Source organism: Brachionichthys hirsutus, chromosome 19 (genome assembly GCF_040956055.1).
Source record: "Brachionichthys hirsutus isolate HB-005 chromosome 19, CSIRO-AGI_Bhir_v1, whole genome shotgun sequence".
NCBI lineage: Eukaryota > Metazoa > Chordata > Actinopteri > Lophiiformes > Brachionichthyidae > Brachionichthys > Brachionichthys hirsutus.
Window position 1 is genome coordinate 6502601 of NC_090915.1, and position 16858 is coordinate 6519458.

The following is a 16858-nucleotide window of genomic DNA, read 5'->3' on the forward strand; positions in this document are numbered from 1 at the left end:
CAGAACCCGAGGACACCTGCTACTGTACTTCCATTGCATTTACAAGTATTGTGTGTGTGTGTGTGCGTGTGCGTGTGAAAGCAGCAACGTGAACGACGGGTTATAAAGGTTATTCCATATTTGTGTTTCCTTCTCTGCTTGAATGTTATTCCACACGTTACGATTCCGGAATGAAAGGGAAGACGGGAAACGCCCATCGGGTGTCCGTGTTTATTCCGTCAGGCACTTCATTGATAAAAGCGGGACTCATTTCAGTGTCCTCCGGTTCTCGCCCTTACTCTGGCTAGAAGGCTTCAGGAGATTTTAGATAAGGCGAGTCCATCCGCAGAGGAAGAGGAGTAGCGGCCTTCGTCTTCATCTTTGTCCTCTTCTTCAACTTCCTGTTTCTCTCCGGGTTCGTCTAGCAGAACCTTCAGGTGGCTGATGTGATGAAGAGTTCTGAGGATGGAAACACTCGTCATCAGTAACAGATCAAACACTTCCTTAGTGATCCATATAAACCCACAGATCCTTGCGCTCGCCCATTTTTTTCTGCTCCCAACATCAACTTTGAGGATAAACACGTCTGAATTTATAAAGCAAATTCCACGTGGAATAGTAGAATGTGACAATAATGCAGGCGACGTAAAGAAGAACAAAATCCAGGTAGATCCGGTTACCTCTGGGGCGGAGGTCCGCCAGGAAGCGTTCGTAGCTCTGCTTCAGGTTCCGGACTCTGCGACAGACAGAATAAATCCATTTGGATTTCTGCTCAGACTCTTGTATTATTTCCATTTATACCTTTTTCGGGAACACACTTCAAGTTACACAACACACGTTCCAGCTTGGGTGACCCACAATGCATTGCGTTCATACCGCCGTCACCGGAGTCTCTTCCGTCTCCGGGCGCGTGGCGGGTGTCGGACCCGGCGCCGTGTGCTGTTGGCGCTGAAGTTCTGCTTCCACTGCCTGCAGTCTGAACAGCATCTGTTTCAAAGCCTCCACAGGACCGGGCTGCTTCCAGACGGCGTCGCCATGGAGACGGCAGCCATGGCGATGGTTCTACCAGAGAGACCTTCACAGTAGAGTCTGAACCGATATTCCTGTTTTAGCTGTTTAGCTAAGTTTATCTAATTGGCACCACCTACCGGAGCTCCTCTGTTAGTCAGAGCCTCTGTGGCGCCCCCTGCTGCTGGTGCCGACTCCCTGCAGGTGTTACATGTCATCACATTTAGTCATGGCGCATCAGAAATACTAATAAAGAGAGTTTCAATCTTGTAAATCTAATAAATAACTTACAGATTGACTGGATGGCAGTGTGAGGAAGACGAGGAGAACCGCTCCTCAGGGTCTGGATGAGCGACGCCTTCTTTAATACAATCAGGAGGTGTGCCTATAACGAAACCACAAACACTTAAGGGTCCCACGTTATACACCTTTTCCACAAGTCTTTGGTCAAAATAGCAAACAGGTGCTGCAGGACGGCGTCCGTCATTTCCGTCAGAAACCCGGAAGCTAAAGGACGTTCATAGCGAGCACGCGCGCGCGCAGCAACGCTACCGGGAGCTTGTCGGAGGAGAAAGAAACCTTGTGCCTCGGGTTGAGTCTTGGGCCCGTCTGGATCGACAGCCCCGCCGGCTCCTCCAGAACGAAGTGACAAAGAGTTCAACACCTGATCTGCCTTCTGGATCAGTGACTCGATCCTGCTGTCTGACGAGAGCAAAACAGCAAAAATCCATCTTAAGTTCACAACAAAAGCTTTCGGTTTGGGAGGAGTTGTTGTTCTGATTTGCATTCTTACCTCTGACTATTGTTTCCATGAGGTTGGAGCTTCTTTTCTCCGCAGCGGGAAGAGAAATGTGCTCAGCGAACTGGAGCCTGAGATCCCCGAGGCTGCGCTGGTCGTTGACCTGACGACTCACAGACAAACACAGATCATCAATGCCTTCTTGCCCAAAGGAAGAGGACCAGAAACTCTAAACCCCTCACCGGTCGGGACGTTTGGTCAGGATCGTCATCCTCCAGCTGGGCTACCCAGGATGGGGCTCTGCATCTGGGAGCTGCAGTGTGGGGGGGGGGAGGGTGATTATTTTATCAGACTAAAAGTCGGTATCCACGGCAGCTTCACTGCTCAAATGTTTTTTGTTTTATTTTCAAATGTTCATTTCTTGATTTTAGTCAAAAAACAACAACAACTTTCTGCTGAAAATAACAACTTTCAATGGCAGATTTTCCAGAAGTGTAGTGAAGATCTGCTTTTCAGATCAAGGTCAGCAAACGGACAAAAGGGAAAAGGGATCATACCGTGGTCTGTGGCTGGCGGCGCCTCGCTGAGGGCACAGCATTGGATCCAGGCTGGATAAGTCAGGTCCGGCACGCTGCTGAGACCAGAACAGTCCATGTCGGGCTTGTTGCTGGTGAACCAATGAGGGAGGTGGAGCAACGAAGATGCCCCTGCTGTCTGGTCTGCAGACTGTCGTCAAAAAGATGAATAAATATCGTTCACTCCCTTTAAAATGGTGTGATCGACACAAAAACACACATTCCTCAGGCCTCACAGAGACAAAAGACAGTCACCCTGTAGCAGTTATCTGAGGAGAGGCCATCTTCTGGCTTCAACAAGCCCATTCGTGGTCTCCTTCTGCACCGAGAGCGTCAGACAGCATCACCAAATGTCAAATCCGATGTGTGAAATATCTTTCATGAAACAGTAAGCGCTTTCTTTCTGGGTCTACCGTACGTCCGGGCCGATTGGGGGTGCTGGTGGCTCATGCGGGGGGTAGCGTGACTGCTGCCCAGTCGGTCCCACACTGGGTTTACTGATGCAGAGGAGGAGCCAGGATGAGAGGAGCGTCCTGGATGGGCAGGTGAATTAAGTCAGTGGTTATTTATATTCACTGATCAATGATTTATTCTAAAAACACAAACAACCGATACAAGGCAGAGAAATGTGATTATTGAGAACCTTTTATAAAGGCGGACGTGTGAGTGACAGGCATCGATCCATCACAGGGAATAGACAGCAGCTCATCTGTCGTCATGGAGACCCTGCCGTGGTTGCTGCCGTGGAGAAGGGAGCTGACGGGGAGCTGTAAGAAGTCCAGCTCCTCGTCAGTCAGATGCTCCCTGAGGACTGAGGGTGGAAAGAGACAATTAGACTGATCCATTGATTTAGTAAATTATACATAACTGACGGAATAACTATGTAATAAATCACAATTCTTTTTCATTTCCACTATTATTACTGCTACGTTATGAGAAAATGCGAATGACAGTTTGTCTCACAAGCCAAAAAATGATCAAATCTAAATCTCTGATTATTTTATCATTGTATTATTACTTTAATTTATTTAAAATTATCTTCTCTAAACTTTTAATTTTCCAACTGCAGTTAATAAAGTCGAGTCGTTTGACAAATCATCGCAGAGTCAGCGGTGAAAAATAATCTCTTTTCTTTCAGGATAGTGTTTCGGGGATTCTGGTTGAACCACCAGGCTAGTTCCCAGCTTAGGTTTCCATAGTAACTGAGCTCAATGTTGCTCTTGCTTTGTGGAAATGTAGCACATGCCTGACACCTGTAACAGAACGACATGAACCTACTAGCCCAAACAGGACTGCTGAGTGGACATACCATCTTTATTCCTGATTCTGCTCACTCGGGGTCTGCTCGGCGAGGAGGGTGGACTCTGCAGTAAAACAGAACTTTCTGTGAAGGGCTTCCGGGCACGGGGAGCGTCCTGAAAGTCCGAGATGTACGCGTCCAATGCCGCTGAGGCTGAGCCATAGCTCTAGAATCAATTCAAACAATAATATCAGTATCATTGAATTCTTTTTAGCAAGTCCAGAACATCAAAAATATTTTAAGCAGGCAGTTTGACTTTAATCAGATTCCTGACATTCAAGGTAATATGAAGAAAACAGGAGATGAAGCCAAGAGGCCTTGGAGAAAAGCTTTTTTTTTTAATGAAGGATCTACAGCAGTGGTCCCCAAACGACGGCCCGACCCCCTGAATAGTACCCGGTGGGGGGTCAATAATGGCATGGGGTGCATTTAAGAGGGGTCATTAATTAAATCTTTTGTTTCCTAAAAATAATATTGATAGTGAAGAATATATTAATATTCTGAAGAAAAGATCATGATGATCATCTCATGTTAAAAGATAGTTTAAAACACGTTCTATCCACAGTGGATAAATTCATTTTACCCTCTACGTGTTACACTAACAGGGGTGAAGGGGCAGCGTGTACCTGGTTTCTGTATCTGAAGGTTGGGTCGTGTTCACGAGTAAAGAGGTCGCTCCGGAGGTGACCTGAGCTTGACAGGAGACCGCTCACTGTCGACTCCGGAGACGAAAGGTCACCGGACAAGCCTCTGAACTCCATGCTGACGAGACAAGTACGTCGCCATGACGTCACGTTACAATCCATTACGTCACATAAAAACAATAGGAATGCTGATGGGGAGTTCACGGCTTTAAACAGCACCTAAAGGTCACAAGGTTAACCGAATCACATACAACGTTGAACTAGCTAGCTAGCTAAACAAAAACTGAAGCACAAATCAAGCGATGCCATCAAAAGGTCACAGTTAACAACGGGTTAGTTAATTATGTTAACTTAATTATGACGTTTACAATATGCATAGGATCATTCACATTTTAGATTGAACACAATGACGAAAGTTCAGCATTAGCTTTCAGTCACTGACTTTAAAGTCAGCAGCACAAAGTGACCAGTGCTAAGAGAGAGAAATTTGAATACAAATGCTCGAAACACAACATTTTTAACGACGCAGAAGACTCACTTTTCTTCAAACAAATCATATATGTCGTATCCAGCAGTCCAGAGCGACCGTGGTTGGCTTTTTTTTAGATACTTTTTTTTAAGTACAAAAAAATAATAATGAAAAATTCGCGGTTCCCGGGTCTAGCTAACTCACAGGTCTGGAGTCAGTTCCGCTTGTTCATTTCCGGCAGGACCAAACCTAACTCACAGGTCCGGAGTCAGTTCCGCTTGTTCATTTCCGTCGGGACTAAACCACGTTCAAAGACCTGAATAAAATCGGTTCATGTTCACAGCTCGGATGGAAACGTCGCAGAAACCTGATAAATGTTCGAAGGAGAGGAATTAAAATCAAAAGTTATAAATAACTTGTGCGGAATAAATGAACAAAACAAAGTACTGCAGTAGGGATGTTGTTCACTTTGTGTTCCATGTTGGATAAAACGCATTCATCGATTCATTCAATCAAACGCAATAAACCTTTATTTCGAAATCGCGTGTTAAAGGCGTAGCGTTTGTGGACTACTTTATTCTTAACGAACAAATCATAAAATGTTAAGATCACACACTACAGCTAGCAGAATGCGATTGTAATAGTCACTAAAACGCCCCAGAGTTATTCCTTCGGATGGACTTTGAACGCATTTCTAGGCCACTTATTTTCAAACATCGCCACCTAGCGAATAGGATGATAACCAAACTGCGTCCCAGAGAGTATTATTACGGTATTATAAATTCCTGTCATTTGAATTGATGGCTTTATTTATTAAAATAATGTAAAGTTTCAGGTTCCATCCCCAATTCACTTCACCTCAGACATATTAAAGTAACCTTAGGGTTCACTGAAAGGCAGTTCAGGCAGAGACTTGTAAAGAACTAACGATCCCAGCTGTTAACTTTTGTTTTGAGAAATAAATTCTTACTGCTTTTATTCCCTATATTTAACTCTCAGTCATGTTTTAATTAAAACAGATACTTTTCAAACTTATTTTTGGTCTCTGCTTCATATATATACAGGCCTGAAATCCACACACACATATTTCAGTGTACACTCAGACCTCAGCCACTGAGGTAATGCAAGCCCGACACCAACAACCCATCTTGGAGGTGGACAGAGGAACCTCAAACACGTTTTTGATTTATAGCTTAAGTCGTTAGATAAATCTGCAAATGTGTTTACCATTAATTCACCAATTAGTAGCAGTAGTTATGTCATGGTTCTTTTAATGCCATTTATAATAATTTCCTTCATAATCACTCAAGATATTCATAAAGTATGTGACAATCGTACATCTGTTATATGCTGACTAGGCTGAAGAAGTGAACACTTTGTGTTGTCCGGAAGAGCTATCTGCTCAAGGTTGGAGTCTTCATGTCTGGGTGATTTACACACGTGCACATTCTTATCTGCTAATAAAACGAGCTGGAGGGGGGCTGTTTTTCTGAGAATCGAGGACAAAGCTAGGAGCAGCCACTCTCCCTTGCTGGGAGAGTCGATGGCACGGCTAGAGAGCAGCTCCATTCTCTCTTGCTGAAAGAAAGAATACTAGTCTCGTTTCCTACCGCGAGTAAATGGTTATCGGGTTGAATCTTTGGGGCTTGGTTCTGATTTTCTCTCTTTTACAAACCTGACAGTTATCCTCCGACCACCGATGAAACACTTAAAGCCCCTTTTAAAAGATCTGCCAGATTTAGCAACCTCCAGCGATAACATCGAACATCTGACCCGGGAACAGTGAGAGTGTCGACACGCAGCGATAAACATGGAAGTTGGTGTTTATTGGAATGAATCATTTACAGTTAGGCCCATACAGTATATTTGGAAACGGACACAAGCTGGTTTTTTTTCCACCCCTTTAATTAAACACTGGTATTCAACAAGTAAACAATTGAAACTTTCGCTTCACAACATTGAAAATAAATGAAGGCACATGTTATTTATTTGGCCCAATGCCATGCTAACTGGCTCAGAGTTGTCGTTTAACTTAGATGTCGTAGAAATCGACATGAGCTCCTGATGTGAAGGAGTCTTCAAGCAGCAGCTTCATCAGCTTGCTAGAGGATGCCTCACAGGTGAGAACCTCACCCTTAGCATACAGGTCAACAAAAGACTTCTTGATGGTGGGATCTGCCGTTCTGCTCACAGCGTTCCGCAGCATTTCTGTATCAAGAGGCCCTGGATCAATACAGAGGACAGAAAACAACGAGACTCAGGAGGGAAAAGGGAAGGAATCGACAGCTCAACTGGACAGAAGGCAGGTCAGGAAGAGATTTGCTGGTTATGGCTTATTTAGAACTTGATGATTTGAAAAAGCCTATTGTTCTAATCCAGACTTATATCCGGATCGCTCTCAAACTTTATTGAGATCCAAGTCAGACCAAGACCCAACTTCAGATTTTATTTAATCAAGATACACCAAGCAGTTTATCAGTCACCCAGCGAGCAAAAAGATTCCGTAAAAAACAGAACCTCCTTGGAGGCAACAAATCCATTGACATGCTCTGATGTGGATTTGACTATAAGACGACACGTGTCAGAAATCTAACCTCAATAATATCCACAATCCGGATCATAGTCGGATGAAATTCGGTGGCAAGACAGAGGTCCCCACCCTACATGACTGTCAAATTCTATAAGCATTGGTCAATAATCATCTGAGATATTGAGGAACAAATATTTAAGCTCCATTTATTGCAATAATATAAAACATTTCAAAGTGATCCAGGATCTTTTCTGGACCGTCACCAAAATCAACTGTTCCTGGTCACATTCCTAACATTCCCTCAAAATGTTATCAGGACCCATCTGTAAGATGAATGACCTGTCCTCACCTGGAGCGTAGTTCAGCACCCGCACGTCTGGCTGCTCTTCTGCCAGTACCCTGAACATCATGTCTCGGGCCGCCTTACCGGTGCAGTACAGAACCCAGGAGGGGAAAGGCTGCAGCGCGGTGAGCGAGGAGACGTTGATCGCAGTCCGCCTCAGACCCGGACGCGGCGGAAAGGCCTGCAGGACGCTGGCGGTGAGGCACAGCATGGAGCTGACATTTAAAGACAAGTAGGAGTTCACCTCGGTCATGTCGGTGAAACCTTTGAGGTACCTCGACACATCGCCCAGAGCACCTGGAACCAGAGGGGAAGCGTTTCGTCACCAAGCACGCCATTAAAATGCAAATATTCTGAGGAGGGCAAAGGAACGGAATATTAATAAGATCATTAATTAAAAGAAGATTCCAATCAAAAAATAAATTCCCTCAAATATAGTTCAACTTCAGGTGTCTCTCACTTTAAAGAGCTGGATCAATACTTATTTAGCAAAATTATTTTGACAAAAATAAATGCCAAATAAGTTGAACCAATATCTCTGTGCACTGATTACTGATACGTCTTTTCTTACCAGCGTTATTGATCAGAAAAACGTGGTCGATATCTTCCGTGAAGGCCGCTTTGCAGGTGGTGACGACACTCTCCACCCCCTGCGCAGAACCCAGATCAGCCGCCACACACTGGACTACGAGGCCGGGCGGACTGGCCCCCGACTGGGTCAGCTCTGCGCGCAGAGTCTGCAGGTCGTCCGCGGAGCGAGCCGCCAGAACCAGCACCGAGCCCGCCCTCACCAATCCGGACACCTGCTTGGCCAAAGCCCGCCCGAAGCCTCTGGAGGCTCCGGTGATGACGCAGAGAGCCCGACCGAAGTCCGCGCGTCCGCGCGCAGGTGAGGCCATGTTTGATGATCCGACCGGACACTCGCAGCTGTTCTCGTTCTGACAATCAAGCAGCTGTTGGACGCACTTTCTTGTCGCCAGATCTCTGTTACGCTTTGAATTACACGCGTGGGGAGGGGGGAAAAATATTACAACATGAAAAGCGACTCGAATAACCCTGAAACATCGGCGTGGAACCCTTTAAATACGGCGTGGCGAGCGGGAGGATCGCCCGTGACGAGGACACGTGCCCGTTTTTGTTACGTCATCGTTACGCAACACGTGTTCAGCGTGCTGCTGGAGTGGGCTGGGTCAGGGTGCAACAGTTCCTCCTCTTGATCACTTATTTTGACAGTAAGTTGAACGCATATACAGCTCTGTGCGCACCTGTGCACTGATTACTGATGTTTTGTTAATTGCAAATAAAGGAAGAATATAGTTGAGTGATATTCTTATCTATGTATTTAGTGACTCCATTTTGTTCCATTTGTCAGCCGCTTCATCATGAGGGCATTCTCCGCTCTGCTCTACCTGTCGCACCTTGAGGCGGGTCTGTGTCCTTCCCCCACCATCTTCCCCTGTCTTCTCAGGTCCACCTCCTGCAATCAGTTCATTCCTGTCACCTTCATGTGCTCCTGTCATCACCTGCATCGCATCTGTCATCATCCCGGACGCCATATATACTCAGCTCAGACAACAAACCCCTGCCAGATCGTCAGTGATGATTACTACTCTCCAGCATTCCAGACTGACTTCCCGTGTTTGGACCCTGTCCAGTTTTCTCCTCATAGTGAGCTGACCCTCAAAGGGAATTTGATTTGGTAGATTTTTTTTTTTTAAAAACCCATTCTACTGGACAGTTATAATAGTGCTTTCAGATAACAGAAGGATTTAAGATTAAAAACATTTTTAAATAAGCACATACCCTTTTAATTTTTGGAGACACATTTGTATGATTTAATCTACCCCAAAAAAACAATGGCTGATATTTTCATGGGAAAGAAATCGAAACAGGCTTTTTTTCCACTTTTTATTTCAGCGAAGTTGTAAACCTAAAACGACCCTAAACACCCGACGCGTTCTCGAGGCTCATAGCTACAGTAAAATAGCCATTTATGGGGGGGTCTGAAAGACACGCAAACAAAATTGCATTATGTAACCGTCTAAATAAAAGCCAGCGCCAATGTGGGGTGAGAAGATGGTGCCGCATGTAATAAGAGTATTGGCCACGGATGCAGCTAATAAAACAAGATCTTTGAATGAAAACTGCAGAGAACATGTGTGTCAGTTCATTGGGCTTAAAGAGGTGGGCATGCAACAAAAACCAACACCGCTACCCAACTTTAAAGCACTTTGTTTTTCTACTTTCCTATAATATTGGATGTATAATAGAACTTAGTGAAATATCCATCAGAATACAGCTATTAATGCAAATCAGGCAGGTCTGAAGCATGTTTAATTAATGTTTACTAACTAAGAGTATATATGTCATTTCAATCAGCACAATGATTACACACCTCGTAAATTTAGATGTAGAATAAAAAATCACTTCGGTGGCACAGCAATAATGGAATGTTATCAAATCCAAAGTGTAATAAAGACAGTAAAACCGTTAACACGGTCACAATTACTCCAAAACCGGAACCAGCAGCAAGTTTCTGTATCAGTTTTCACATGTTGAAGGTTGAACCTACATGTTTGATTCACATTGAACGTGTTTGTCATTTTCAAACTCGCCCTCCTGAGATATGAGCTTGTAAGGTTTCTTTTTCTCCTCCAGTACAGAGTTTCCCATCTCCACATCTGTGCTGCGAAGCTCGTTTCTAGACAGGAACTCCACAATCCCAGCACCAATAGAATCCCCCAAAACGTTGGTGGTGGTCCGCAGACGGTCCCTATAAAGCAGAAAAAAAGAGAGAAGAACTGGTCGAATGAGTGGGAAATCAAGCTTGGTGTAAATGAGGCCTAAAATGAAGCTATGAAACGTTGTCGCTCGTTCCAGTTCGGCTAAGGCCGTACAATCAAGACATCAGTGGCAGGAAAATTGATGGCATCTACAACCAGTGCAGGAAACCATAGACACTGCACACAGTGTCTAAGTCAAACTGGTAACTCGTGTCCAGCAGCAGTGAAGACGGCAGCCGTTGGCGCCCCGAGGTCCTGCCGCCCTTCTCTGCTTTAGTCCCAAAGGTTGAGTCATTCATTCCCTCCACAAAGGAGCTTCTGTTCTTAACGCCGTTTGTCTGTCTGTTAGCAGGATTACGGGAAAAACTGCTGAGTGCATCTTGATGAAAAACAATCTGAAGATGGGTCTTGGTCTAATTTAGACCCCACTCAATTTTGATAGTGATCCGGATACCCGTCTGGATACAAAACAAATCTGGATTTTCCCGTTGACTTATAATGGAGGCTTTTTCTTTTCTTTTTCAGCTATTCTGACCAAATCAAAATTATCTCCAGGGAAATTACAGAATTTTTCTCAAATATAACTCTAATATACTGATGTAAATTCCTGATTGACAGCCCCCGTCTTTAGAACACATTGTGTTTAGAGTGAGACATCCTCGTTAGAGGAGAGGAGAGTTTTCTTCTTATTACCCCAGTTAGCTGAGTAAAAAGAACGGTATTCTAATTGAAAAAATGATTAATTTGGGAAACCTAATTATGTTTCTATGTTAAAACTCTTTTGCAAAAATGATTCAATACAAAAAATACAATGTAGTACAGGACTCCAGGGAGACAGAAGTGTGTCAGTAGGTAGCAGCAGATGGAGAAGTGCTTTTGACCTGTAAGGTGAAGCGGAGTCACTGCACTACACATTATTGTCACAATGCAGAGGGCCACTCACAGGAACCAGTCAACAGCAATGATGAGAGTGATGTCATCAGTAGGAAGTCCAACAGATGTCAGCACAATCACCATGGTGACCAAGCCTGCTTGAGGGATGCCCGCTGCTCCAATGCTCGCTGCAGTTGCTGTAATACTGGATCAGAGAGATAACCTTTAAATTCTTATGTGCATTGTTGTTATTTATATCAGTGATTATTATCCCCATTTATAATTGTTTTTTTGTTTTTTTACCTGATTGTGATGATCTGACCAAAATTCATCTCCATGTTGTTCACCTGTGCGATGAAGAGGGCTGCCAGTGCCTCATACAGAGCCGTTCCATCCATGTTGATGGTGGCGCCGATGGGCAGCATGAAGCGGGTGATCCGCTTGTCGATCTTGTTGTTCTCCTCCAGACATTTGAAGGTAACGGGGAGGGTGGCCGAGCTGGTGGCGTGAGGAATGGAAAGAGTCGGCATGACAGTTTGCTCACAAATATGGCGAAGAGGAGAAACACGAATGACTTTACTGGAGTAGATTCACTCCAAAGACGTGGAGTGGTGGAGGCCAGAGTGTTGCTTCACATTATTCTGAGCTGAGTGTCTGGTTTAAATTTGCTTGACTATGAACACTCACTGGCCACTTTATTAAGCAGACCTAGTAGTTCTGGTAGGACTTGGTTTGGACCCACTTTTGCTTTTAGATCTGCGTTTAACCTTTGCCGTGTCGATCCGCAGTTTCTGGAAAGACTGCTGAGGTACCAACAAACACGGCAGGTTCAAAGTCATTTAAAGGCCGCCGCTCTTCCACGTTCTGATGCTCGGTTTGGCCTGGGGGAGATCGTCTTGACCTGCTCTGCTGCATTGAGGTGCTGCCAAGTGATTAGAAGTCTAAATCAAAAGCAGGTTGTGCCTATAATAAGGTGGCTGATGAGTGTATTATAATCACCGAAATATCACGCATCTGTCAAAATGCAATGATGTTTGGTGTTGGTAGTAGCAGCTCAGTGGTATCATCTGTATTTTAAATAACAAATATTCAATTGTATTGATGTGAATATATTGAATTGAATTGACTGCGTTCAGTCACCTGTGAATCAGTAGCTGTTAGCAGCAACCGAAAGCTCGGCCTATAAAACAAGGCTTTGTAAGGTTAACACTGTAATGGCCATTTGTGGTTGTCAGCAGCTTTCTTGAATGGAGAACATAGCAAGTCCAAAAGATAAATAGAAAAAAAAAAGAAGACAAGTATCATAAAAATAAATGTAGGAATTAACAATATGTTAATTCATATAATGTAATATTTTCTATATTTATTTACCCAACAATTTCCTGCCAAATATCATTCATACTTTAGCTTTTTTTTGGGGGGGGGTATCCCTATAGTCATTACTTTCACTTCACCTTTGGCTCTTTATCCAATGTAGTGTGTCGCGTCAAAGGGAGTCACTAATTACTGAATAAATGGATGCTTAACTTTTGTCTTTATTATTTCAACTTACACTTGTCTCTGGCTGCATAATTTCGCTGAGCGTGACTCGGTTATTAAAGGCTCACCTGGACGCGGTCCCCAGGGCTGTTACCAGAGCTTGCACAATCCCAGCAATGAAGATAAATGGGTTTTGCCGAGTGATTGCAAAATAAAGAGTGGGAAGAATGAGAATGCCGTGAATCAGCAAGCCGATGATGACCGTGATGGTGTACATTCCCAGCTGGCCACCCATCTGGGTCAGATCATCCATCTCCACAATCTTCCCAGCAATGAGGAACAGAATACCAATCGGAGCATACCTGAAAAGAGAAGTAGACAACTGTGAAGATATTATTTGTTACTTTAATGCCTCCCAGTGAAACTGACTTCTTACCACATGATGATGGCAACCAGGCGCATGATAGCATCGTTGAGGCTGTCGAAGAAATCCCTCAGGGGCTGGCCCTGCTCCTTCATGCTGCCGATTATTAGACCGAAGCACATAGAGAAGACCACGAGCCCAAGGGCATTGACCCCATTCATCTGCCCCGGTAGTGGGATCACTTCCTCCTGGGTGAGCTCCGTGGTCTCCTGGGTGCCATTGGTCGAGTTGAAGGCGGTATCATTCATTGCCACGGTCACATGAAATACTCGCTTTCCGTATTTGGTTTTGAACTGGGGAGTAAAACAAATTAAATAATGAGGTTTTGTCACGTGTTTTATAATAGCTGTTGTTAATCCGAGGCCACGGTTCTCGCCCGGGTCGGTTGGGAGTCATTGACTCAAGAGTTCAAGCATCTTGGGGTCTTGGGGGGGGGGGGGGGGGGGGACTTGGAGTAGAGCCGCTGTTCCTCCAAATCAAGAGGAGTCAGCAGAGGTGGCTCGGGCATCTATTTCAGAAGCCTCCTGAACGCCTCCCAGGGGAGGCGTGATAGCATCCCCTGGGAGGCGTTCCGGGCATGTCCCACCAGGAGGAGGCCTCGGGGAAGACCCAGGACACGCTGGAGAGACAGTGTCTCTCGGCTGGCCTGGGAACACAGCGGGATCCCCCCGAAAGAGCTGGAGGGAGGTAGCTGGGGAGAGGGAAGTCTGGAACTGATAAGACTGTTGCCTTCGCAACCTGACCCCGGAAAAGAGGAAGAAGATAGACGGATGGACGGATGGATGAATGATTGTTTCTTCTTCTTGTTACTACTCCCACTACTAAGTCGGAGGAAAACCAAAAATGACGTTTTATTACATCTTTATAATCTCCTTCCTTCCCTCTGGGTTCAAGCAGTCAAGGGAGATTCCTGTTCCTCCGAGAATTCCGTTAATAAGGCATTCTTCTTAAATAAACAGCCTGCTAGTTTGTGCTGCTTGGGGATGAGAACCAATGCATTATTCTACCTTTTTTTTTAAATCTCTTATTGCCCTTACTACTTACTTCTAAATCTGTAATTGGCTGATTGCTGCTTAGCATCACCTCCACACGTGATCTGTTTTACTCATTACCGGTATACATGTGTCACTAATTATTTTAGGCTGGGCCATTAAAAAAAAAAAAAAGAATCCTGACAAAAGTTGAGCTGTTTTTGTTTATAGATAGAAAGTCCTATTATTTTAAGTGTAAATAGTCGATCTTACCTGCTGCGTGCAGGCCTGGACCAGGTTGGGTGGAAACATATTTCTGCAATGAGAAACAACAGAGTGAAGACAGAATGCGTTCAGGAGTTACCGACAAACAGAACCATTAAGGTTCAAGTGTGCATCGTACCTGATCAAATCTAAGAAGGCATCGGCGGGCCTGACTTGCTCTATCTTCTGCTGTTTTCCAAACTCGTCTTTTGATCCTTTTCCCGGGTGGATGATGAGGACGACTATGATACCGATGAAAACGGCAATAAAGGTCGTGGTCATGTAATAAATAACAGCTCTCATGCCCATTTTTCCTGAGGCTTTGCTGTCCAAAGCGGCCATTCCTGGTGAAGGGTGGAAATGTGTGCGTGAGAAGAAAGTCTATAAATCTATGACATCCATCTATTTACATGTGTGGCGTAACAAGACAAAGTGTTGTACCTGTTATCAAACTGGAAATCAGTAAGGGGAGAACGAGCATCTGCAGCATTCTCATTAGCAGCTCTCCAGGGAACGAGAAGTACTTCACCTGCCGGTAGGTCATCTTGTATGGGCGCAGCGTGAATCCTAGGATGATACCTGCACAGAGAGCGAGTCTCCGTTACCCTGACTGAACTATGAATCGATGAATTCTGACAATGTTCTTTAGCACTAGAACTATACCAAGGCAGTCATTTTGACTGCTTTCAAAATTTGCCACGTCATAACTTGGTTTAAAAAAGAAAACTATGCACCAATAGGATCCTGACTTTTCCTATATGTGTGTATATATTATTATAACATTGTTTTATCATTAAAGACTCTGAGGGAGGAGCCGGAACAGAGAGCGATGTCTCTTGTTGTTTGGAAGAAGCTTCAATTAACTCTGAGTCATTTTAGAGATGCCCCGTAGCAAAAAAAAAAAAAAAGACGAATGGAAACATCCCATCAGCTAATTTTAAAGGTATGAGGCCTACATGAGGACTCCTTATTATCATCATTATTATTATTAGTCTATATTTCTGTAATGTAAGCCTCTGCTAGTTTTATGTGATCTTGTGAGCTTCTTAGTTTTTATTTAGGTTTTGCAGGGGGGGGGGCTCCAATTAATTTACAAAACAGCATGATTTTCTGATAGACGCTTTTTGGTCCACATTTCTGCACTACAGAGGTGCTGAAATGTAAAACTCTAACAGTCTGTCAATACAAACAAAGGAAAATATCTCCATACTAAGCACTGTCCACACAGCTATTAACGTCACAAGTGAATGCTAAAGGCTAAACCGGAGACTTGCATGCTACAACAGAACCAAGGTTGAAGTAGATGTGCTTGATCAAATGGCGAGGAAATACTCAGTGAAAGCACCACGAAGACGGCCAATGGCGGCGTTTTATAATATTCTTGACCTGGCTGCCAGAAATGCTTCAATCCTGTTCAAGAAATGCACCAATGAGATGCTGTCATGGAGGAACTTCATAATGCGACTCGCAAATGAACTTCGCTCCGGACACATGGCAGCACAAGCCAGACAAACGATGGAGCAGATAGATAGATAGATAGAGAAGAGGAGTCAGTGCCAAGTGCGAAGAAACTGTAAGAAAAAAGGATACATGTGTCAAATGTCACAACGTGGTGCATGGGAGCTGCGCCTGGGGGGGTGCAGGTTACCTGTGCTGACCGTGAGTCATAAGCAAAACCAATTGACATTGCAGCAGCAGAGTGGCTGGCAGCTCTCACAGCATTTTTGAACATTTCAAATAGTTAATAATTATCATTGTTAAGGTCTAATTACACCAACCTGTTTTGAAAGCAGGATATATTTGTTTGTTTTTTCACATAGTTCATTGATGCAGTTCGAGTTGGCATGCGTCATTGCAGAGACGTTACGTCGCGACAAATAAATAAATAAAACAGTCAATGATTATAGTGTTCATTTAGTGGCCTGATGTTTTTGACCTATTTACCTGTTAACATACGCACCTACAATAACAGCCCCAACTGTGAAGATCACGAAGGCATTCTTCTTGAGAAAAGCTTGGATGTCCTCTTTAGAGATCTCCTCCACTTTCCTCTTTGCCTTCATCGTGCGAATGTGAATCGCTTCTCTGAAACGCTGCATCCTGCTGTTGTCCATTAGTACAAACAGAATGAGCATATAAAAATACTCCATATTACACATTCAGGGTGGAAGTACATAGATTTCCTTTCAAGTGGTTTCAGGGGCTTGCAGTAGAACTTTGGTTGAGCGCTGTTTAAATTTGATCTGTGTCACTGGTACGGCAGAATTACCAGCGTCACCAAAGGTCGAATTGTAGAGAAACAGTCCCAGAATGGTTTGATATCCTTGATATATATATATATATATATATATAAACTAATGGATCATTAGGAAATAAAAGGAAACTGCGTGTGGAGCGTCTCATAGTTCTTAACTTTAATTAAGAAACAGAACAGAATAAGACATGACAGGAAAAACTAAGACAAATGTGATGTTAGC

General features: G+C 44.1%; 3 protein-coding genes across 3 annotated transcripts; all 3 read right to left on the bottom strand.

The window, feature by feature from the left end:
• Window positions 1-217: 217 nt before the first annotated feature.
• Window positions 218-4362, bottom strand: c19h18orf54 (chromosome 19 C18orf54 homolog). Its single transcript, XM_068753190.1, has 14 exons — window positions 4228-4362; window positions 3611-3767; window positions 2945-3112; window positions 2709-2834; window positions 2557-2630; window positions 2284-2452; window positions 1969-2039; window positions 1781-1877; window positions 1540-1689; window positions 1279-1372; window positions 1128-1185; window positions 856-1041; window positions 660-715; window positions 218-438 (listed from the first exon to the last, which is right to left on the bottom strand). The coding sequence occupies exons 1-14, from the start codon at window positions 4360-4362 to the stop codon at window positions 294-296; spliced, it is 1686 nt and encodes a 561-aa protein (XP_068609291.1). The 3' UTR covers window positions 218-293.
• Window positions 4363-6594: 2232 nt separating this feature from the next.
• On the bottom strand, window positions 6595-8726 carry spra (sepiapterin reductase a). The gene is made up of 3 exons (XM_068753339.1): window positions 8159-8726; window positions 7594-7884; window positions 6595-6937 (listed from the first exon to the last, which is right to left on the bottom strand). Exons 1-3 carry the CDS (start codon window positions 8484-8486, stop codon window positions 6747-6749), a joined length of 810 nt encoding a protein of 269 aa, XP_068609440.1. The 5' UTR covers window positions 8487-8726; the 3' UTR covers window positions 6595-6746.
• A 1429-nt stretch (window positions 8727-10155) lies between these two features.
• Window positions 10156-16480, bottom strand: LOC137908909 (excitatory amino acid transporter 1-like). Its single transcript, XM_068753337.1, has 9 exons — window positions 16342-16480; window positions 14823-14960; window positions 14521-14725; window positions 14391-14433; window positions 13159-13439; window positions 12851-13084; window positions 11547-11741; window positions 11314-11448; window positions 10156-10360 (listed from the first exon to the last, which is right to left on the bottom strand). The coding sequence occupies exons 1-9, from the start codon at window positions 16478-16480 to the stop codon at window positions 10156-10158; spliced, it is 1575 nt and encodes a 524-aa protein (XP_068609438.1).
• Between the last annotated feature and the right edge of the window lie 378 nt (window positions 16481-16858).